The sequence below is a fragment of the Lipophrys pholis genome, assembly GCF_963383615.2.
Source record: "Lipophrys pholis genome assembly, chromosome: 9".
NCBI classification, from domain to species: domain Eukaryota; kingdom Metazoa; phylum Chordata; class Actinopteri; order Blenniiformes; family Blenniidae; genus Lipophrys; species Lipophrys pholis.
Window position 1 is genome coordinate 319,961 of NC_137639.1, and position 21,122 is coordinate 341,082.

Below are 21,122 nucleotides of genomic sequence, written 5' to 3' on the forward strand. Positions count from 1 at the left end.
GCTCCTGCCCCACAATCCTCTTAGCAGATTAACCCTTCAAAGTAAAAGTCCAGGTACACGGTGGTGGACTGCCTATGTTTACATCAGAGTAAGAGACACCATGTTATGTTCCCACAATGTCTGCAGCAAACCACAGAGACTCAGAGGAGGAGGAGGATGATGAATCCAGTGATGAAGGATCGAGTGGAGGAGGAAACACATCGTCTCTCACAACCTTCTTCAGAAGCTTTATTTCAGGTAAATTATCTCTCTCTCTCTCTCTCTCTCTCGCCCTCTCTCGCTCTCGCTCACTCTCGCTCTCTCTCTCTCTCTCACACGCAAACACACTTTCTGCAGCCGAAAACATTCAGAGATGTCTGTGAGAACATTACCTTGCTGAAATAAACGAATGAATAAATAAATAAAATAAATGAATTAATGAATAAATAGAGTCGTGACACGACCGTGGGTAAACCCAAGGCTGTCGCACATTTATGACATCATTTGTTGACGTTGTCGTCAGAGCGCGCGACAGTTATCCAAGTGTCAGCGATGTAACTGAGCCGGAAAACCAGGAGAAAACTCGATATTTATTGATAAATATTGAACATTTAGTCAATATATTGAAAGTTATCGACAGTGGTGATTGTGTTTTAGAGGGTGTAATTTACTTTCACGTCGCAGGTCGCCAGCACGACATGTTTTGTTAGTTTATCTTCGCTTCGCTTCGTCGTGACTGAGCGACGTTGCTCAACAAGATGTTTCCCAATAAGGACGGAACCTGCAGAGAAGACACCCCCGAGCCGCTGTGACAGCCTGCCCGACACCCTGTGCTAAACTGCCGCTGCTTCAACAGATCTGGCTCGACCCCTGGGCTGCCTCTGGAGCGGTAACAACATGCTGAACATCCCCACCCAGTCCTTCCCGGCACCGAGCTCCCAGCAGCGGGTCGCTCCCTCCGGACAGTCCGGGAGGAACAAGGTAAAGATGGAGAAGTTTATTTATGTAGCACCACAAGGCTAGGTACAGTGCTTTATAAAGAAAGAATGGGATTACATTAAAGCAAGGGGATTACCAGTCTTAGATTATGGATGCATTTACACAAAGCCATTAAGAAAGACATAACTCGGGCGTAGGAACCATTTATTGTTTGCAGGTTATTTAGTTTCTTTGAATATTTTTGTTACATCATTTGTTCACCTGGTAGCAGTGATTAAACACAGGTTGTATATATAGAGGGTATAGGTTACAGAAAAAGGAAAAGAATAGAGAGGGCACAGAGTTCTCCCAAGAACAAGAAACAGACAAAGAGCACACAGATAGAGCTCTCAAGAAGAAAACCTTGCGATTTTCATCATTTGCTTTAAACAAATAGACCATCAACTGAACTACAAGTACACTGAACTAGAAATTCTGGGATTGGGTCTGTGTTGGTTCACTCCTGCTCCCCCTGTACATTAATGGCAATAACCAGACAATAAGACATTTGTAAATTGTCATAGGAGAGTAAATGAAGTCAAGGCTTTATTAAGATAAAGGTTATCAAATAAGTAAAATGTATTGTTTAAAAGAAAGCCTGATTAGATGTTATTTTATGGGCTTATTTTAAGGAAGAGAGTGTGTCAGCAGGCACAATCAATGGTACAAAAATAAATAAAAAATCTCTTGAATTAAATTATGGTAGAAGTAAATACATAAAGTAATGTCTCTCTCCTCAAGCCATCCATCCTTCTCTCCTCTCGCTTCCAGTTCAGGGTCGCAGGGCGAACAGTGGTTGAAGGCCGGTTTAAACCTGAGCAGGTCGCTGGTCTGTCACAACACAACTCGTTCTGATTTACACCACAGAGCCTCAGATACAGCCAAGAAGGATTGTTGGAGTAAACCTGAACACACTGAGAGTTTTCAACAAAAATCTGGTTTTCTCAGGATTAAAAAACAAAAACTGGGTGTAGCAATAGATTCTGAGTCACGTCACAACATTAACAAGCTGAGCTGAGGATGAACCTGGTTTAAATGTTTCTTCTCTCCGTACACTCATCAGGTGGCCCTGAAGCCCGGCCACAGTCTGATGGACTGGATCCGCTTCGCCAAGAGCGGAAAGGATCTGACCGGGCTCCGAGGGCGTCTGATTGAAGTCACTCAGGATGAGCTACAGAAACACAACACGAGAGAGGACTGCTGGACCTGCATACGAGGTGAGGAGAGGCAGCTGGAGGGGGCTTGATGTCTGCTCGAGGATCCTCCATTTACACGGCCTCTTGAATAGACCGGCATTTCCAGGGCGGTATTCTAGACAGGGAGGCTCAGCTCTTCATATTCGCAAAAGTAAGAGTTATTAATTGACAAGAAAAGAAATGTCAAATCCTTACAGCTTATTCATTCAAAACGTTTCCTTTAGTGTACCCATGCTCTTCTCCTAAAGCCGTTTACTTGGTGATATGAATGAGGCACGTCCATTTAATCTCCTCTGGCACAGAGGATTGCTGATTGGAGGAAGATGTGTTTCACCCTGACATGGAGTACTTGAAAAATATTTACAGTTTTGTCAGGATATTAAACACAATTATGTAATGTAGGTTCCTTCTCCTTTTATGTGTTCCACTCTCTGGCCTTGTCTCTATTTCATCGACTGGTTACTATACCGAGCAACATCAAGGGTCTGATATACAGTCCTTGACAAAAGTCTTGTCGCTTTGGCACACGTTGACCTGAAGTGTCCCTCAAATATATTTAAAATCAAGATTTTTTTACAAGAAATGGCTCATTTTAATCCCAACAGCTTCTGGAATAATGTTTCATCAGTGCAAAACAAAACTATCGATAAGTATTCTGATGTTCACAGCTTGGTAAAAGCCGTCAGTATCTGCAAAGACATAAGTATCGTCGCCTTGTCATATGAGCCAATCATAGGTTAGAGCTTCACTTGTGACAAATAATGGATCAACTAATTCTCAGGTATGTATAAAATAAACCCCAGACCTTCACATCAACTGCAACTTGACCTCTGACCTCATGCCGAAGATTCATCCTGAGTCCAAAGTGTTTATAATCAAGAGGTTGAAGACCAGTTCCACTGCTGAAGTGGCAGACACCTTCATCGTGTGTCAGCTCCAAATACAGAGGACAAGAACAAGATATGGCGAGACTGGAGATGTTTCTGACCAGCCCAGGTCAGATAGACCCCTCAAGACTCAGGAGCACCGATTGTTGGCTCGAAAATCCAAGGGAAGCCAATTTTCCACTGCTGCAGAGCTTCACGAGATCTGGTCGCCTGAATTCCCAGTGTCAACCAGAGCGGTTTGTCCAATCCTGTCTCGAAGTGGACTCCATGGTGGAGTCAGTGCCTAGAAATCAGCACTAAACAAGAGACAATTAAAAAACTGTGGCATTTTCCAAGGCCCAGAGCCTGCATAAAGGATGGACGCTGTAAAAGTGGGATATGTTGGGCGGAAGGCAACATCACTAGTCTGAAATATCAAGAAATCTTAGCTGCTTTTTACATTCACAACTATAAAAGCAGCTAAATGCTGCTGCAGGATGGCGCTCCATCGCATACTTCCATCTCCAGATCACAGTTCCTCAAGCAGAAATAGATCAAGGAGCTCCAGGATTGGCCAGCCCAGTCACCTGACATGAACATCATGGAGCATGTCTGGGATGAGATTGTTGATGAACATTGGGAGGCATGCAGGACTGCTTTGTGTGCTCTTCTACAGTTTATTGATGACTTTATCAATAAACTGTATGGATGCAGTCCTTCAAGCTCATGGAAGTCATACAAGATATTACATTTGGATCTCACAGCACCACAACTTCATTTGCTGATGTTATGTAACCTATTGGTGTATTTGAATTAAAATATTTGTTAAATTGTCACATTACTTTCTGTAGGCGACAAAACTTGTCTTGACAAGATTTGACCTTTCTGTTTTCATTAAATGATAATAAAAAAAAAAAGGTCAATGAATCTAATGTATTTTAGTACATTAAACATCGTTTGGGGGGTTTCAGCTTCCTTAAGAGCCAGTTTTAAAGCCAATTAATTAATTTAAAATCAAGTTATGAGCTGTTGTTTCTACAAAATGAAAAAGCGACTATTCTCTTTACCCGCATATTCTCATGGTTTGTCCTCCAGAGAGCCTTTGAAGAGAGACCCAGGAGAGGGTCATAAAGAAGAGGACATACAGACAGATTGTTGGCAGGGAATCAAACCCTGGTTCGGGCAGTGGCTGGAGATTCTCTACTCAATTCAACACGAGGCTGAATAAACATATTTTCTGCTCTGACAGCTGCTAAAAAGATGATAATAACTAAATGGAAAGTCAGTATAACACAGGTTACTACTCAACCATAGAAAATCCTCTCTGCAGCAGTCAGCTGCAGCAGTCAATTCAATTCAATTCAGTTCAATTCAGCTTTATTTGTAAAGCACGACATACAACACAGTCATTTCTAGGTGCTTTTACCAGAGAAACCCAACAAAGTAAAGAAGCTGATTGGCTTGAAAATGTATTGAACTCCCATCGAGTGTGACTGCTTCGTTTCTCCTATGGATTCATTGTCCCCTCATAATTTTGTCATTAACTTTATGACCTAAAGTATGTCTTGGTATATTTCTTATATTGTTTTGATTTCAGTGGACAGCGTCAGAAAGTTTTTTTGGTCTTGGGTTACACTTTTATTTGAGCTTGTATGAAGTATTTATCTCAACATTACATACATGTAAATAAGTGCTTGCTTTACTTTGCTTTTTGTGACTTTGTTTGTGTGTGTGTGTGTGTGTGTGTGTGTGTGTGTGTGTGTGTGTGTGTGTGTGTGTGTGTGTGTGTGTGTGTGTGTGTGTGTGTGTGTGTGTGTGTGTGTGTGTGTGTGTGTGTGTGTGTGTGTGTGTGTGTGTGTGTGTGTGTGTGTGTGTGTGTGTGTGTGTGTGTGTGTCTTCTCAAGGTCTGGTGTACAATGTGAGCCCATACATGGACTACCACCCCGGGGGAGAAGAGGAGCTGATGAAGGCTGCAGGCATGGATGGCACCGAGCTCTTTGATCAGGTACGGAGAACCATGAAGGAGTAAAGCCACATCTTTCAAAATAAACCTGCCATTAGCTTCAGCAGTGCTATAAACACATATGTTGTGTACTTTATAATAAAATGGTATCAGATGATAGCAGAAGTTGAAGAGCACAGTGATCCACTGAGCTGTATGAAGACCTCAGAAGTACGGTAGACGTCTGTTGTTGAGACTAGTCTGCCCACTGCTGAAGATGCTGCCAAGTTAGATGAATCTGCCCAGATACTCTGATTCTCTTCATCCTCAGCCTGGACTGGACTTTTGTCTGTTGCCTTCGGTGCCATAACTTTAATCTTCTTGCCGTCGGCGACGAGACCGACCTTCTTTACAAAGACGTTGAGTGGTTGGGTCTTCTCTTTGAAGTGAGAATGGGAGTACTGTGGCAGCCACTAGGACCAGGCCTCTCACCCAGCAGGACTGTGGGAAGGGAACGTGGTTTTAGGTTCCCGGGCCTGGGAGTTCTGGGCCTGTTCGTTGTTGGTTTTTGGCGGTTGTGGAATAAAGACAAGACGAGTATTATTTATGCTGCCACAGTACGATAATAAGCTGCTGTCACCAATGAATCAATGCTGAAGCATCTTGTACAGTCCGTCCTGTGTTTTGCTCCCAGATCTTACAAGCTAAAGCAGTGATGAGCCCTCCAGGCTGCACAAACTGGTTTTTCACATTGTAGAAGGATCTGCAGCTGCTCGGGAGTCACGTGAGGCTCTTCCAGCTTTATACCAAAATGAAGCCCTGATAAACATTTACTTTATTTTAAAATTGTTTTGCAGCTAAACAATCTTACAAAAGGAATTCTGAAATTCCTTTTGGAAAAAATGTAATGTTTTCTTTCAAATGTATATAATTTTCTCGGTGGTTTGGCCAGATTGGAGCCTCTTGCAGGCCCGTCTTGGCCCAGAGACTTTATCTTTGACACCCCAGACTTATTTTCTTGGGAGCAGCTTCTCTGTTTGAGTCCACACAGTTTCTCTCGAAGCTGAATGCTGCTGGGAGGAGCCGTAACTGTCATGTTGCACCTATTGGATAAACGGCTTCGTTCCAAAACTTTCTCTTCAAATATAAGCAGAATGCTGAAATACCACAGCATAGTGCAGGTCTTGTAGAAAAATGGAGAACAAATTCCCAAAAGGCAAAGACTTTACTTTCTATTCAAGCAGACGCTTGACACACTCAAGGATTGATTACTCTTTTACTCCTAAGGCTGAGTTACATGGGATAGACATTATTAAAATACTCTCTATTACGATCTCTGACCATGTCCTATTGTATTCAAAGTGGGATGTAGGGCATTCACAAACTTCAGCAGTGCACACTGAATGCTTCACTTCTTAATGATGAATAATGTATGGCTTTTGTCACAACAGAGCTTCAGCATTATCTTCTGCTATGGGTCTGCGCTAAGGCTTATATTAGGGGCTGCATCATTTCATTCACCAGTGTGAGAAAAAGACAGAAGGAAGCTGAACAAAATGAATTGAAAGACAAAATACAAGAGTTAGAAAGTAAACACAGACAAACTTTGTCTCCCACCCTTATAGAGGAGCTTAATACAGACGTTCCCCTCTATCTCGTCTAATAGTAAACTAGTAGGTTCTAAGATTCACCAACGTATTACTGTACTTGAGAGAACCTGCATCAACAACACATCTGGTGAGTCTGATCTCAGAGTATAGATACTTCCTGTTATAAACGTAAAACGTGGATAAAACACAAGCAATGGAGGATTCAGGTGGCCTCCAGGTGGGATCAAATACCTGGGGATATACAGTGGGGCAAAAAAGTATTTAGTCAGCCACCGATTGTGCAAGTTCTCCCACTTAAAATGATGACAGAGGTCTGTAATTTTCATCATAGGTACACTTCAACTGTGAGAGACAGAATGTGAAAAAAAAATCCAGGAATTCACATTGTAGGAATTTTAAAGAATTTATTTGTAAATTAAGGTGGAAAATAAGTATTTGGTCACTTCAAACAAGAAAGATCTCTGGCTCTCACAGACCTGTAACTTCTTCTTTAAGAAGCTCTTCTGTCCTCCACTCGTTACCTGTATTAATGGTACCTGTTTGAACTGGTTACCTGTATTAATGGTACCTGTTTGAACTTGTTATCTGTATAAAAGACACCTGTCCACAACCTCAAACAGTCAGACTCCAAACTCCACTATGGCCAAGACCAAAGAGCTGTCGAAGGACACCAGGAAAAGGATTGTGGACCTGCACCAGACTGGGAAGAGTGAATCTACAATAGGCAAGCAGCTTGGTGTGAAAAAATCAACTGTGGGAGCAATTATCAGAAAATGGAAGACATACAAGACCACTGATAATCTCCCTCGATCTGGGGCTCCACGCAAGATCTCATCCCGTGGGGTCAAAATGATCATGAGAACCACACGGGGGGACCTGGTGAAGGACCTGCAGAGAGCTGGGACCAAAGTAACAAAGGTTACCATCAGTAACACACTACGCCGACAGGGAATCAAATCCTGCAGTGCCAGACGTGTCCCCCTGCTTAAGCCAGTGCATGTCCAGGCCCGTCTGAAGTTTGCCAGAGAGCACATGGATGATCCAGCAGAGGATTGGGAGAAGGTCATGTGGTCAGATGAAACCAAAATAGAACTTTTTGGTATAAACACAACTGGTCGTGTTTGGAGGAAGAAGAATACTGAGTTGCATCCCAAGAACACCATACCTACTGTGAAGCATGGGGGTGGAAACATCATGCTTTGGGGCTGTTTTTCTGCTAAGGGGACAGGACGACTGATCCGTGTTAAGGAAAGAATGAATGGGGCCATGTATGGTGAGATTCTGAGCCCAAACCTCCTTCCATCAGTGAGAACATTGAAGATGAAACGTGGCTGGGTCTTTCAGCATGACAATGATCCCAAACACACCGCCGGGCAACCAAGGAGTGGCTCCGTAAGAAGCATTTGAAAGTCCTGGAGTGGCCTAGCCAGTCTCCAGACCTCAACCCCAGAGAAGATCTGTGGAGGGAGTTGAAAGTCCGTGTTGCTCGGCGACAGCCCCAAAACATCACTGCTCTAGAGGAGCTCTGCCTGGAGGGGCCAAAATACCAGCTACTGTGTGTGCAAACCTGGTAAAGACCTCTAGGAATCGTTTGACCTCTGTTATTGCCAACAAAGGTTATATTACAAAGTATTGAGTTGAATTTTTGTTATTGACCAAATACTTATTTTCCACCATAATTTACGAATAAACTCCTTAAAATTCCTACAATGTGAATTCCTGGATTTTTTTTTTCACATTCTGTCTCTCACAGTTGAAGTGTACCTATGATGAAAATTACAGACCTCTGTCATCATTTTAAGTGGGAGAACTTGCACAATCAGTGGCTGACTAAATACTTTTTTGCCCCACTGTATATCATCCCTTCTTCTATCCTAAAGGTATCCTGCATATCAGCAGTGACTTCCCCTCTCTCTCCTCAGCTGTATAGAATGTATTCATATCAATGTACTGTCCAGACTACTGTATTTATTTCAAATATTACCCATCCTAATTACATCAACTTTTAAAAACCTGGACAAAATTATTTCAAAATCTATATGGCAAAATAAGCAACCAAGACTTCTTCTTAAAAGCTCAGAGCTCTCAATGTCAGAACGAGGCCTTAAACTCCCAAACATAAAATATCATTTCTGGGCCTCGCAAGTGATGACTCTAATAACAAGGCTCCAGAACAACACACATACAGGCTGGCCTCATACTGAAAAGAATATCTCCAAAGATCCCCTGCAAACTCTTCCATGTTGGGATGGCCTTGCTAAGGGACTGTGGCCGCTCCTAATGTGTGGAGGAAAATAAATCAGAACTCATTCATCCTGGATTCATGAAGACCTTCAGACTCAACAACTTAGATTCTGGCTTTAGAAAATGGTCAAACTTGGTTATTTGCACCGGTTGATTGAGAGCGACAACTTTAAGTCTTTTGAGCAATGAAAATGACTTTAACCTGGACAGGACGGATTTCTTCAGATATTTACTACTGAGAACCTTCCTAAGAACACACACGGAATCACGATCCCATAGGAATGTTTTTTTGATTGAAATTCAACTGGGGAGGCAAGTTAAAAAGATAATTGGCAAACTGGACAATGTTTTCTATCAATGAAATGACAAAACTCCCTTCAGATTAAACTGAGATGGGAGGCCGAAGCAGACAAGGACTTTTCACAAGATACATGGATGGAAGTTTGTCCTGCGGCACAAGCAGCCACTGATTCAGACAGTGGCAGGAGTTCAAATAGAAAGTATCACTAGATTCTATAGATATAACAGCTAAAATAAACCCAGCATGTTGGAGTTCATGCTGGAGAGACTAGATCACGTCTATGGTGTCATTTTAGTGCCAAAAACCCAAGCACATCAAAACTGTAATCACACACTTAGACCACTTTCTGCGCCGTGTCTTTCTGCGCCGTGTCTTTCTGCGCCGTGTCTTTCTGCGCACACCCTGTCTCGGTCTGTTCACTCGCTGTGAATTCTGTCGTCTCTCTGCACGCGGTGATGTTGAGTTTTGGCGTTTTGGCCTTTTTCCCCACTTCAGTCCTGACGATAGGAAGTGACAGTAACAAATGGAGCAGATCAACTAAGTATCAAGACTCCAAACACCTTTATTTACAGGACGCTGGAGTTCCTATTGATTCAATTGATTCCCTATCCTGCATTGCATACAGGCACTGTGAAAAGACAATGTTGGTTTACTAATGATACCTGGAGTGGAAGGTTCATTTTGTTTTGGGATTTTCTGTTGTTGTTTGCTTGTGTGTTTTTGCTGTTGTTTTGGTCCTTTTTAATTTGATGTTGTAGTTCTGTCTGGCAACTAAAAAAACAAAACAAACATGGAATATGTACACTGTACAAATTCCAAGACTGGTGAGTAAAGATGAAGTAAAAAGAAACAAAACAAAAAAAGCAAACACACCTCAGATAGAGACTCTGGGTAGAAGTACTGCAGACAAATTATTAGTCTCCCTATGAAATTTCAAAAAAAAAAAAAAGAAGAAATTCCCCAGTGCCGTTAAACAGATCAATGCATTTTTAAAATGGCTTTTCCAAACACTCTGGCTTTATTTTGGATGTTTACATTATTTTACTTTGCACACAGAAACCAAATGATTTCAAAAAACCGCTGACCTTTTTATTGAGCCAAAGCAGCACAAACCACCGCTGTGCAACACTGTGCTTTCAGTTTGGGATGCTCACAATGTAATCAATCAACCAACCAAGTTCAATCTGAGGGTGTTTTGACACTTTAAACACAGTATATAAACCTTATGAAGGGTTTGAGAAAGCATCTTGCCAAAAACAAAAGAACTCAGTTTAGACTTGAGAAAAGGAGTGTTGATGCTCACAAAGCAGCAAAGGAAATACAAAATGATGACTGTTTCCAGGTGTCAAGAAGTGGAGTGAGAAGGATCATCAATAAACATCAATAAACTCACGGAGAGCCGCACAGTACTTTGGTAGGAACCAAAGATTTCAAAGACCATGGAACGAAAACTAGCGAGAGACGAGTCTAAAGACCCTAAAACAACTGGCGAAACACGAGTGACTGAACCAAGTCAGGAATTATAGTCTCCAATAAGATGGTCACTGGAGCTGGACAGAAATGGGCTGCGAGGATGCAGGCCAAGAAAAACTCAAATTCTACTGAAACACCTTCCAGCCAGACAGAGGTATGCTCCGGACAGCCTGGAGAAAGAATCATCCTGCAGGTTTGTTCCTCGGTCAGATGAGACTAAACTGGACGTCTCTGTTCACAGAGACGTTGCTTGTGTTCGTACAAAGAAGGGAGAGGCGTTTAGCCCACAGTTAAACACGGTGGTGGGAGCATCATGCTGTAGGGAAGCTTCAGTGCGTCTGGTACTGGGAATATCGTCAAGATTGAAGAAATCATGAAGAAAGAAGGATATGTGAAGATTCTGAAAGAACACTTCCAGCAGTTAGCAGCAGAACTGGGTCGTGGCTTTACCTTCCAACGTGACATCGAATCAAAACATACGTCAGCGCTGGAGAAGAACCGCCTCCACAAAACAATGTGAAGGTGGCCAAGGTCTGTGGGCTGAACTGAAGACCAGGGTCCAGGCCTGAAGACCATCACATCTGGAGAAGCTTGAAAGATTTGTAGTTTTTGGTGAAATATTTTTGTTTCTGTATGCAAAGTAAAATAATGTAAGCATCTGAAATAAAACTAGGATGTTTGAAAAAGCTGTGTTAAAACTGTATTAATCTGTTTAACAGCACTTGGGAATTATTTGAAAAATGAAATGTTACATTTCATCGGTGAGCTAATAATTTTGACCTTAGCTGTAGTTCTTTAATTGTTGGAGGAGCGAGTGTTGAGTTTGTGTTTGTGTGCAGGTTCATCGCTGGGTGAACTACGAGTCCATGTTGAAAGAGTGCCTGGTGGGCAGGATGGCCACGAAGCCTGCCACAGCTCTTAAAGGTATACACACACATTTACGGTTTACATGGCTTCACAGGACACATGTCTGTTCTATTCTGTGACTCAGAACTTAGAAAAAAATGCAATAGAAGATTGATAGACAAAATCTAGACTAAGGTTCACACAACAGTTTTCAACAGTAAACTTTCGTTTCATTTTGGGGTCCGTTTACACAACAAGGGTGCTCAGAGAAACTCAAAACACAACTTTTAAAAAATGCTTTGTTTGACTCCGTATCTGTTGATACGAAGGAAAACGCAACTTTTTGAAAATGGCTTCCCATGTCCGAGGTGAAACTTTTTGAATATGCTCTGTCTCCATGGAAACGAGGCAAAATGCAACTTTTCTGAAACCGTGCTACTGTGCATGCACACTGTGCCCGTAGTAAATAGTTGTTCTGTAAGTCACTGGTCAATCAGAACAATATTTCCTCTGTGGTGTCATGACTCCCAGTCCATATTCTCCTGGACAGTCACCATAATAACAATCCAACTTGGTGCCTTTATTTTGACAGTCACCATAATAATCCAACTTGGTGCTTTTACTTTGACAGTCACCATAATAACAATCCAACTTGGTGGTCTGTCCACTAGAATGTCCGTGTTCTCCCATCGTTAATGTTTAGAGCTCATTGTTCTCTGCTGTGCGTGCGTGCGTGCGTGTGTGTGTGTGTGTTGCAAAAACCAGATTTCAAGCTGGCCCGTTTGCATCATGTTTTGCTCAAGAGTCACCACACGGAGTCGGACGGTTTCCATCAAGTCATTTGAAAGATTTCCTTTTTGGTTCCTCTTTCAGCTGTGCTGCCTCCTCCCTCAACGACCAGCCTGGCTCCGCCCGCTTCACTGGCTCCGCCCCCAGACAAAGACTCTCGGCCAAGGTGACTTTACCTGGAAAAAGACACAAACTCTCTAAAGAGGCGTGTTTCCACCACTTCAATTCATCAGCCACACATGAACCAGTAAAATGACGACTTAACACGCTGTCACTGACAACAACTTCCAATCTTTACTTTTGTTTTTGGTGCGAAGACGTACAAGCACGCTCAGATTCATACATTTACTGTTTGAACAATCTAAACAGCCTAAAATACTTTTCAGACTAACGTGTTGAAAAGTATTTTCAACTTTCATTGTTATTTCTGATAATGTACAGAATGTATTAAGCTTTCCTTCTGTATTCATAAAATATGAATTTATCTTACTAATAGTGACTGAAAAGTGTCCTTGATGGTCTTTTCTGAGGTTTTTGAAATATGTACAGTTGAGGTGAAAATTATTTTGAAATGTCACATATTTTTCAAATAATTCCAAGTGCTGTTAAACAGATGAAACGGTCATGTCTGTGGTTGTGCAGGTACGACTGGTTCCAAACAGATGTGAGCGTTCATCTGGTGGTCTACGCCAAAAGGAAGGTGACCACTCCCACACGTCTGCACACATTAGTGATGAGCACAGACCAGACTTGCTGTTTTAAATCTTTGTATTTCCGGGCCGGCCATCAGAGTCTCGGTCAGCAGCTAAAGAGTGGATGGACTGAAGTTACAGTTACTTGTTCCCTGACAGATTCCCGCCTCAGGCTGCTCCGTCGTCGATCTGGAGGCTGGAGCTCTACGACTGGAGGTGCTGTTGGGAAAAATGTCCTACATGATACATTTACGTGAGTAAAAACCTTCATCGCCATGGTTACTGACAAGTTTACTTCCTCCTTCCGGTTTTTTTCCACATCAGAGGCTGTGCTTCTCACAGTTCCTCGTGTTTTCAGCAGTTTGGAAAAGAACGTTAAAAGACATTGAGCTTGCTGTGTCTGTGCTGCAGCTCCGGCTTGTACACGTGACTCCACGGCTGGTTGGTCCCATCCTGCAGCCTGTGGAGCATGAAGGCCCTGTGCTTTGTGCTCGGGTTAGTTCAGGACTGTAAAGTGGCCGTGCTCTCTGGTCCCGTCCCTCAGTAAACAAGAAGTACTGCTTCAACTAGTCACTGTGTCTCCTGCTGGTAAGAGCTCTGCTCTGGCTCTTCCAGGTCTCGCTGGGGAGGTTGAGGGGAACGTCGCAGGTCAGTGAAGACTCAAAAAAACCTGCACAGATTTGTGTTTTCTTCTTCTAACTTCTTCTGGTCTCTCAGTCCACACTGCTCACTCGGTCGGGAAGATCCAGGTCAGCGTCCGGAAGCAGGCTGAGGGGAAGTGGACGAGCCTCGGCCAGCCGCTGGATTCCCACAATACCTTTCTGCGCCAAAAAGACAGAGGTGAGGTCCGCAGGCTGAAGACTCGTCCCCGATGGCGGTGCAGCTTCATGATCTTCATTCACGTCTCGTCTCACAGCGGTTTTTTACCGGGGCTGCGTCCTGGCGTCTCGGACCGAGGTCAACCACAACACACACCTGTTCAGACTGAAGCTTCCTCCAGGAACCGCCATCAACGTGCCTGTAGGGAAACACGTCTACCTCAAAGCTCTCGTCCTAGGTGACACACACACACACACACACACACACACACACACACACACACACACACACACACACACACACACACACACACACACACACACACACACACACACACTGTCTTCCTTCATGTAAATAAATTTGATTCAAAGATAATTGACAAGACAAAACAGGTGAAGAATCTATATTTCTAAACGTTTCATATTAAAGAAAGCAGCTGAAGCTGCTCTGTGTTGTTCTGCCTACTACTCTTCAGACGTTTGTTGTTTTCATTGAAATGTTTACCATTTGGTGGTTTTGTTGACTTGGTTCTGGTCCACGGGCCTGATGTTTGACACCCTGATATCCAGGTGTGTGTGTGTGTGTGTGTGTGTGTGTGTGTGTGTGTGTGTGTTGTGAGCTCCTAGAGTGTGTTTTGGGTTTCAAACTGTGTTTGGACTGAATGGAGGGAAGTTTGAATCAGCTCTCCTGCTCAGGTTTGGTGCCACGTCTCCTCCTCCTCCAGCCCTTCACGTGTGTGTGTGTGTGTGTGTGTGTGTGTGTGTGTGTGTGTGTGTGTGTGTGTGTGTGTGTGTGTGTGTGTGTGTGTGTGTGTGTGTGTGTGTGTGTGTGTGTGTGTGTGTGTGTGTGTGTGTGTGTGTGTGTGTGTGTGTGTGTGTGTGTGTGTGTGTGTGTGTGTGTGTGTGTGTGTGTGTGTGTGTGTGTGTGTGTGTGTGTGTGTGGTGTGTGTGTGTGTGTTTCAGACTCGGAGGTGGTGAGGCCATACACTCCAGTGGATCAGACTCTCTCAGCAGACTCCCAGCTCCAGTCACTGGACTCAGACCTCTACCTCATGATCAAGCTCTACCCTGATGGAGCGCTCACCCCTCATCTTAACAGCCTGCACGTCGGTGAGGCACGGCATTCTGGGAGATCCTCTCTCCTCCACTGTGTCGGTGCAGGGCATCGAACCGGATCAATAAATTGACAGCAGAACAAACTAAATACTCATATTTGGTGCTAATGATGCTTCACAAGCATCGACCAGCTCAGTGTTCACCACCAGAATCCAACCATCAACCATCAGGAGCAGTTAGAGTGATTTAATAATCAGTCAATGTTTTCTTTTGGAGTTTCTACTCTTTTTTTTTTTTTTTTTGAACAAGTCTTTATTATCAAGGTTCACAATCTTAAATTTCTGTTTTACAAAAACAAAAAAAACAACAAAGAGAAAAAACAAAGCAGAACTCTGAACATCTTGGCAAAAAGGCACTCTGGTACAATTAGAGGTTCAACTCCCTCCCTCTGCCAGACATGTCAATATACAGCCACTCAGATGTGCACAATATAAAAGACCAACCCAAAGCTGAGTACAGTGTTCAGTCCATATACGCTATCAAAGGGTTCCACCTCTTTCTGAACAAATCTCTAGTGAGGTTTAACTTTGCTCTTATTCTCTCCAGCGTCTAGACCTCCACTCTTCTTCCTTTCCATTGGTTTCCTGTAGGAGGTCCAGGTTTCTACCATGAAACTGTTATCATTTGTTTAAGCCACCAGCACCTAACCTGAAAAAGATCATTTTCTTCTTTCATTAGCAGATTGTTTGGGAGTATTCCAAAGACAAAGGCAAGCGGGTTCCACTCGATGGAAACGTAGAATATCTGAAATGTCCTTCCTGATTCCCTCCCAGAGTGATTTCAGTTTTGGACAATCCCAGAAAATGTGTGTGTGCTCTCCAATTTGTCCACATTGCCTGCAACACAAATTTCCTTTTCGTATTATCAAATTCTGAAATAGTGAGTGGTGTTTTAAAGTATCTCATGTTGACTTTCCAAATAAATTCTTTTCATGTTGGGCTGCTTGTCAGTTTGGGACCATTTTCACAAACTTGCTTGGTCCTCAATTACAATGTTCATTTCTAATTCCCATCTATTCCTTATTTCAAGAGCCTCCCCCCCAAATTCTTAGACTGTAAACACTTACATAAGAGTAAAATAATTTGATCTGTTTTTCTTACTTTAGTAAAGTTTAAAAGAAGAGTTTCCAGGTCTGAAGGTGCAGCGTTAAGGAGTGACCGTTCTTTATGATCCCACAGCTTCTCAGATCGCTTCTCAGCTGCAAGTACCTGAACAAATCAGTTGAACTTAAACCAAATTATTCTGAATCTGACTAAATGATTTAAAAGTCTCCCCATCAAATACGTCATTCATATAACTTGGACCTTTATTACTCGAAATCCTGAATCTAATTGCCCTGGTAGGAAGTCTATAATGTCCCTAATTTCCTAACCCAGGAAACGGACTGAGGGGAGTTGTTCTGGTTCCCAATGGCACTTCAAACCTTTTTATTACGTTTCATCCAAGAATTCATCATTTTGTACCTTTTCCATATATCGTTTGAACAGAATGCTGAAGCCTGTAGAGATATTCTCGGGCATAAACTAAAGTCCACCATGTCGTTTCTTCATTCTGTTTTAGTTTCTACTCTTTACAAAGTGACGGGGCAGGTTAGACTGGCCCCTCTGACGGGACATGTGTTCGAGCCCCTGGTCTCAGGGTAACATGCAGCGGTTCTCCGATGCTTCCTGAAGCTCTATGTTTTCTTGTCCAGGTGATCGTGTGTTGGTCAGCGGACCGGAAGGCTCCTTCAGCCCGCGGCTCCTCAGAGACGTCACACACCTTTACCTGTTGGCAGCAGGTACAGGGCTCACCCCGATGGCTCGCCTCATCAGTCTGTCCCTGCAGGAAGCCCAGGCCATCAGGTGAGCTCTCAGACCTGCAGTCACGCTTGAGTGGCAAGAAAAAGTCTGCAAACATTTCAACTGCAAGTCACAAATGTCAGAAAATGGTTTGATGCTGCCATTGTAAGTTTAGAAAAAGAGCCACTGGAACAGGCTGACGTCTCTGGTTTTCCCAACATTCAATGAACCAAACACTATGTTTTGGTTTGCTTCAGTCTGGATTCCACTTCCAGAGAAGCTGGTGTTCTTCTTCCTCTTTGCTTCGATGGTGAAAGAAGGGAAACATCAGCATTTATGAAGAAGTTTATGTTGTGTTGGTCCATATCTGGTTAACGAGAGGCGTTTCTGAAGCACCGTGACTCAGAACAAGTCCAGACAAATCAACACTGACGACACATGTTTGATGAATAAAGATGCTTTATATTTATGCACTCTAAATATCATTCATAAGACAGAATCTAGAACCTTTTCTACGCTCTGAGGATCGATGAGGCTCTGGAGTTTCTGTGTTGTCGAGTCAAACAGCTGAAGTTTGAAACTGAGAAAGGAAGGTTGAGCGGTTTCTCCTCTCCTGGCAGCGCTGCATGTTCTTCTAACGTAAAACCTCCAAACCAGAGTCTTACCCGAATCGAGTGGCGTGAACTCCAGACGTTCACGTCCTCACAAATCCCAAAGCTCACACGACTCCGCACAGCGAGAGTTAAAGATTGAAACCACTGAAGAAGATTGTGCTAAATGTGTGAGATACAATATACAGTACATCCAGCTCCAAAGCAATGAACTGTGCTCAGCAGCGCTGCTGCTGGAGGAAGGGCGGTCCTGCAACCAGGAACTTTCACATGCTTCTCATGAAGGATAGTTTAGGATGTGAAACAGTTCCTGGAAAAATAAAAGACACACACGTGTTCAAAATGTTACACCAACAGGAATACCTATACTTGAACCCACAACCTTCTCCCTGTGAGGCCAGCATCCTCTCCACTGCACCACTGTAGGAGACACATTAGCTCCCGAAGAGAATATGTTCTGTAAAAGTGTCATCAAATGACACGACTATATGGCCGTGGAATGACAGCAGCTAGAAAGGATGAAAAAACTAAGTCAATGTGATGAAGGTTTATGAAGAAAATCAATCAAAATTAAAGTTAAAAAAAGAAATCCTAAAAAAGTGTTTGAGCTCTAAACATCAAGCAGCTGCAGTATTTATCTGGAGTAAAACTGTGAGGATCAGCAGAAGAATGTTTTGTGGTTCCACCTGATCTCCTGGTGAGTTGACCTGTTTCACATCTTGTCACCAGGAAAACCAAGCTGCTGTTTTTTAACCGTGGGGAGGAAGACATCCTGTGGCGCCGTGAGCTGGAGCAGCTGGCAGCTGATCATGAACGGTAGGAGCTGCTCCACCCCTCTGAGGCTGATCTGATGATAAATCTCATAAACAACTGAACAGACGGCAGGAGTTTAACCCTTTGAAAGCCACAGTGAATCTTAAATGTCACAGAATGACTTCTATTACTGACCATGATTTTAAAATGTGTGAAAGAGTTTGATGAGTGGAAAAGACAGGAGGAAACCTGCAGAACCAGAGTTCTGCTCTTCTGGTTGGAGGGAAGCTGGAAAATCTGGTTTTGGGTGTGATTTTTTACAAATACGCCACATTAAGTGTTAAATTCTGATTGTAAATCTATATGTGGTAGTTTTGCTCCGGACTGAATTTGTTAAAGAGATTTATGTAGAACAAAACTGAAAAAAAAAAGAAAAATAACAAATGCATGGTGCAAATCTTTGATAGCAGCTTTTTGGACGTCAGCATTCTGTCGGGAGATCCTCGTGTTTTCAGCTGAGGTCAAATTTGATTTCCAGACTTTGTCAGGAGCGATTTAGTTCCATAAATTTTACCGTGCTGTTCGAACAGCCGACATGAAGCAAAGCTGGTTGTTCTGAGAGGAGATGGAAGCTCGTCTGGAGTCGCATGGAGGACGTCCGTCCTTCCGTCCTTCCTTCCGTCCTTCCTTCCTTCCTTCCGTCCTTCCGTCCTTCCTTCCTTCCTTCCTTCCTTCCGTCCTTCCTTCCTTCCTTCCTTCCTTCCTTCCTTCCTTCCTTTAAAAGCTGCAGGAGACGCATCTGGTCTCTTGTTGGCTGGATGATGATCAGTGTTTGTTCAGGTTCCAGGTTGATCACGTTCTCTCTGAACCGCCGGAGAGCTGGAGCGGCAGGAAGGGCCGGGTGGAAGAGTGCATGCTGAGAGACTTCTTGCTGCGGCCCGACGCCTCGCGCTGCTTCGTGTGTGTGTGCGGCCCAGCAGCCTTCACCAAGCTGACCACCAGGTGAGTCACACCGTCACACCACACTCACCTGGTGGTCACCAAGCTGACCACCAGGTGAGTCACACCACACAAAAGCAGTGACGTGCCATGAGCACCAGGGCTGGGTAGGCAGTGCATTGCTTAAGCAGACCACCAGCAGACACCGACGACAGAGCAGCGGGGGAGGGGGGGGCTTTGGGAGAGGGTTTGGCCTTCACAATACCTTTCACAGCAGGAGTGAGTGACTTGTGCAGCCTCTCTTGCCGTACCAGGAGATGGCGATGTTGAGTCATATGGGCTATGACACTTTCAAACCTATAGGTACAGTATGCTACTGGAAATTGAAAATTAAATGATATTATAATTAAAACAAATAATCAAAATGAATATTTCATTCATTTCAATTCAGCCTTGGGTCGACACTGCCTACCCTGCCTGCACAAAACCACAGTGGACAGGATTGTGATGGTTTTCTACACAGTGGTTGATCAGTCTGTCTCTCACTGTAAAAACATTAAAGACTCATTTCTAACTGTGGATAAGAGACTGAAACTCAGACGTTTTCTTCTGTCTGTGGGTGTGAAAGGGATTTCTCTGTCCTTTAAAGACAGAATGAGAAAAAAGAATTAGATATTGTGATTCAAATTAAAGTGAAATGTAGTTTTTTTGACCTGTCCTTACAGTTCACTAGAAAGGTTCAGGTTCCTAAGATCCACTCTGATGAAAAGGTTTTTCTACAATCACAGTAACAATATTGGAGCAAAGAGAGAAAAACGTCGTAGGAACCCCTCTGAACTTCACATTCAGTCACATTGAACACTTAAATCCCAGTTCAATAATCCCTTCAGATTAACGCTACAGCTGGAAGCTTGTTCGTTCAGATGGTTTGTCTCTCAGACACGTTAAGAAAGTCACGGCGTTGTGTGAGACGCTGCCGTTCCACAGTCCTTCCTGTGTTTGTCCTGCGGCAGGTTGTTGAAGCAGCTGGGCTTCAGTGACGACCACGTCCACGCCTTCCAGGGCTGACGCTGCCGTTTCCCTCACATCCTGCCGTGTGTGGATGGCGGGAGTGTTTCTATGCACCGACGGCCTCACGCAGGACTTTTCTGGCCCGACAGCGCCCCCTGCAGTGGCTCGTAAACTAACGTTTGTTTAAACCTGAATTTCCAGGCACAAAAAGAAGTTGTGTTGTAAAGTTTATGCAGTCGAACGTGAAGCCGCCAGAGAAACTTGATGAAATGCAAAATGAAAGACCTTCCTGTCCTCAGACCATCAACCTAAATAACGTCAATGTCCTGGACTGGGATCTCAGCTGAGCTGGAACAGTAACGTGACACCATGAGAACTTTAAAGTTACAACTGCTTTTATTGTCAAGTAAAAATAGTACATTGTGAAAATAATGACATTTATTGAATTATTTTCAATATCCAAGCTTGATGCTAATGTTTTGTTCACCAGTGATCAGGTTCTGGATTATTAACTTTTTCCTAATTACTTTGTCAGTTTTGTTTCATTTCCGCCGTCGATTTGTCTCTTTGGAGACTTTTTTCATGCCGTCAGTCAAATGCAGTAGTGTGACCTCTAGTGGTCACAGGTGGTATCAAGTTATTTTGATTTATAAATACATCACATGAACAAATAATCCAGAAAGTGAGTGATAGAACATCTGGTATCTCACTGCCGTCCTTCACTTCATGTCGCTCATCTTCATCATGGATCTTCATTGTAACGTCAGATCTGTCAGGAACTTTCCTCAAACCAAATTAAAGCTCAAATGTTTCAGGATTAAAACATCCACTTTTAATCTCAGAGGTTTTGTGAAACACTGCAACTTCAAATGAACTGGAACGAAACACAACGCCGAACTCCTGCTGCCTTAGAGACCAGAAGAAAACCGGGACGGAATCGTCAGGAGACGGAATGAAACGTTGATGAAATGTTACAACATGCAAATCAGTTCAACTATTTGTGGCTGAAATGAAACGAGTCACAACTGAACTAAAATAAAAGCTTTTATCTGAACTGCATCTGATGATTCTCACACACACACACACACACACACACACACACACACACACACACACACACACACACACACACACACACACACACACACACACACACACACACACACACACACACACA

General features: G+C 43.3%; 1 protein-coding gene across 2 annotated transcripts; it reads left to right on the top strand.

The window, feature by feature from the left end:
• Window positions 1–38: 38 nt before the first annotated feature.
• Window positions 39–20,997, top strand: cyb5r4 (cytochrome b5 reductase 4). 2 transcript variants are annotated; one of them, XM_080471141.1, is made up of 16 exons: window positions 39–237; window positions 836–960; window positions 2,021–2,174; window positions 4,924–5,024; window positions 11,429–11,513; window positions 12,309–12,390; window positions 12,867–12,924; window positions 13,076–13,169; window positions 13,532–13,564; window positions 13,634–13,756; window positions 13,833–13,973; window positions 14,698–14,844; window positions 16,544–16,694; window positions 17,972–18,058; window positions 18,836–18,997; window positions 19,948–20,997. In XM_080471141.1, the coding sequence occupies exons 1-16, from the start codon at window positions 117–119 to the stop codon at window positions 20,000–20,002; spliced, it is 1,719 nt and encodes a 572-aa protein (XP_080327267.1). In that variant the 5' UTR covers window positions 39–116; the 3' UTR covers window positions 20,003–20,997. The 2 variants fall into 2 exon arrangements, 1 of the variants encoding a protein (XP_080327267.1); XR_013935611.1 differs by lacking the exon at window positions 39–237 and having other exon boundaries at window positions 486–960; window positions 18,836–19,051.
• The last annotated feature ends 125 nt before the right edge of the window (window positions 20,998–21,122 follow it).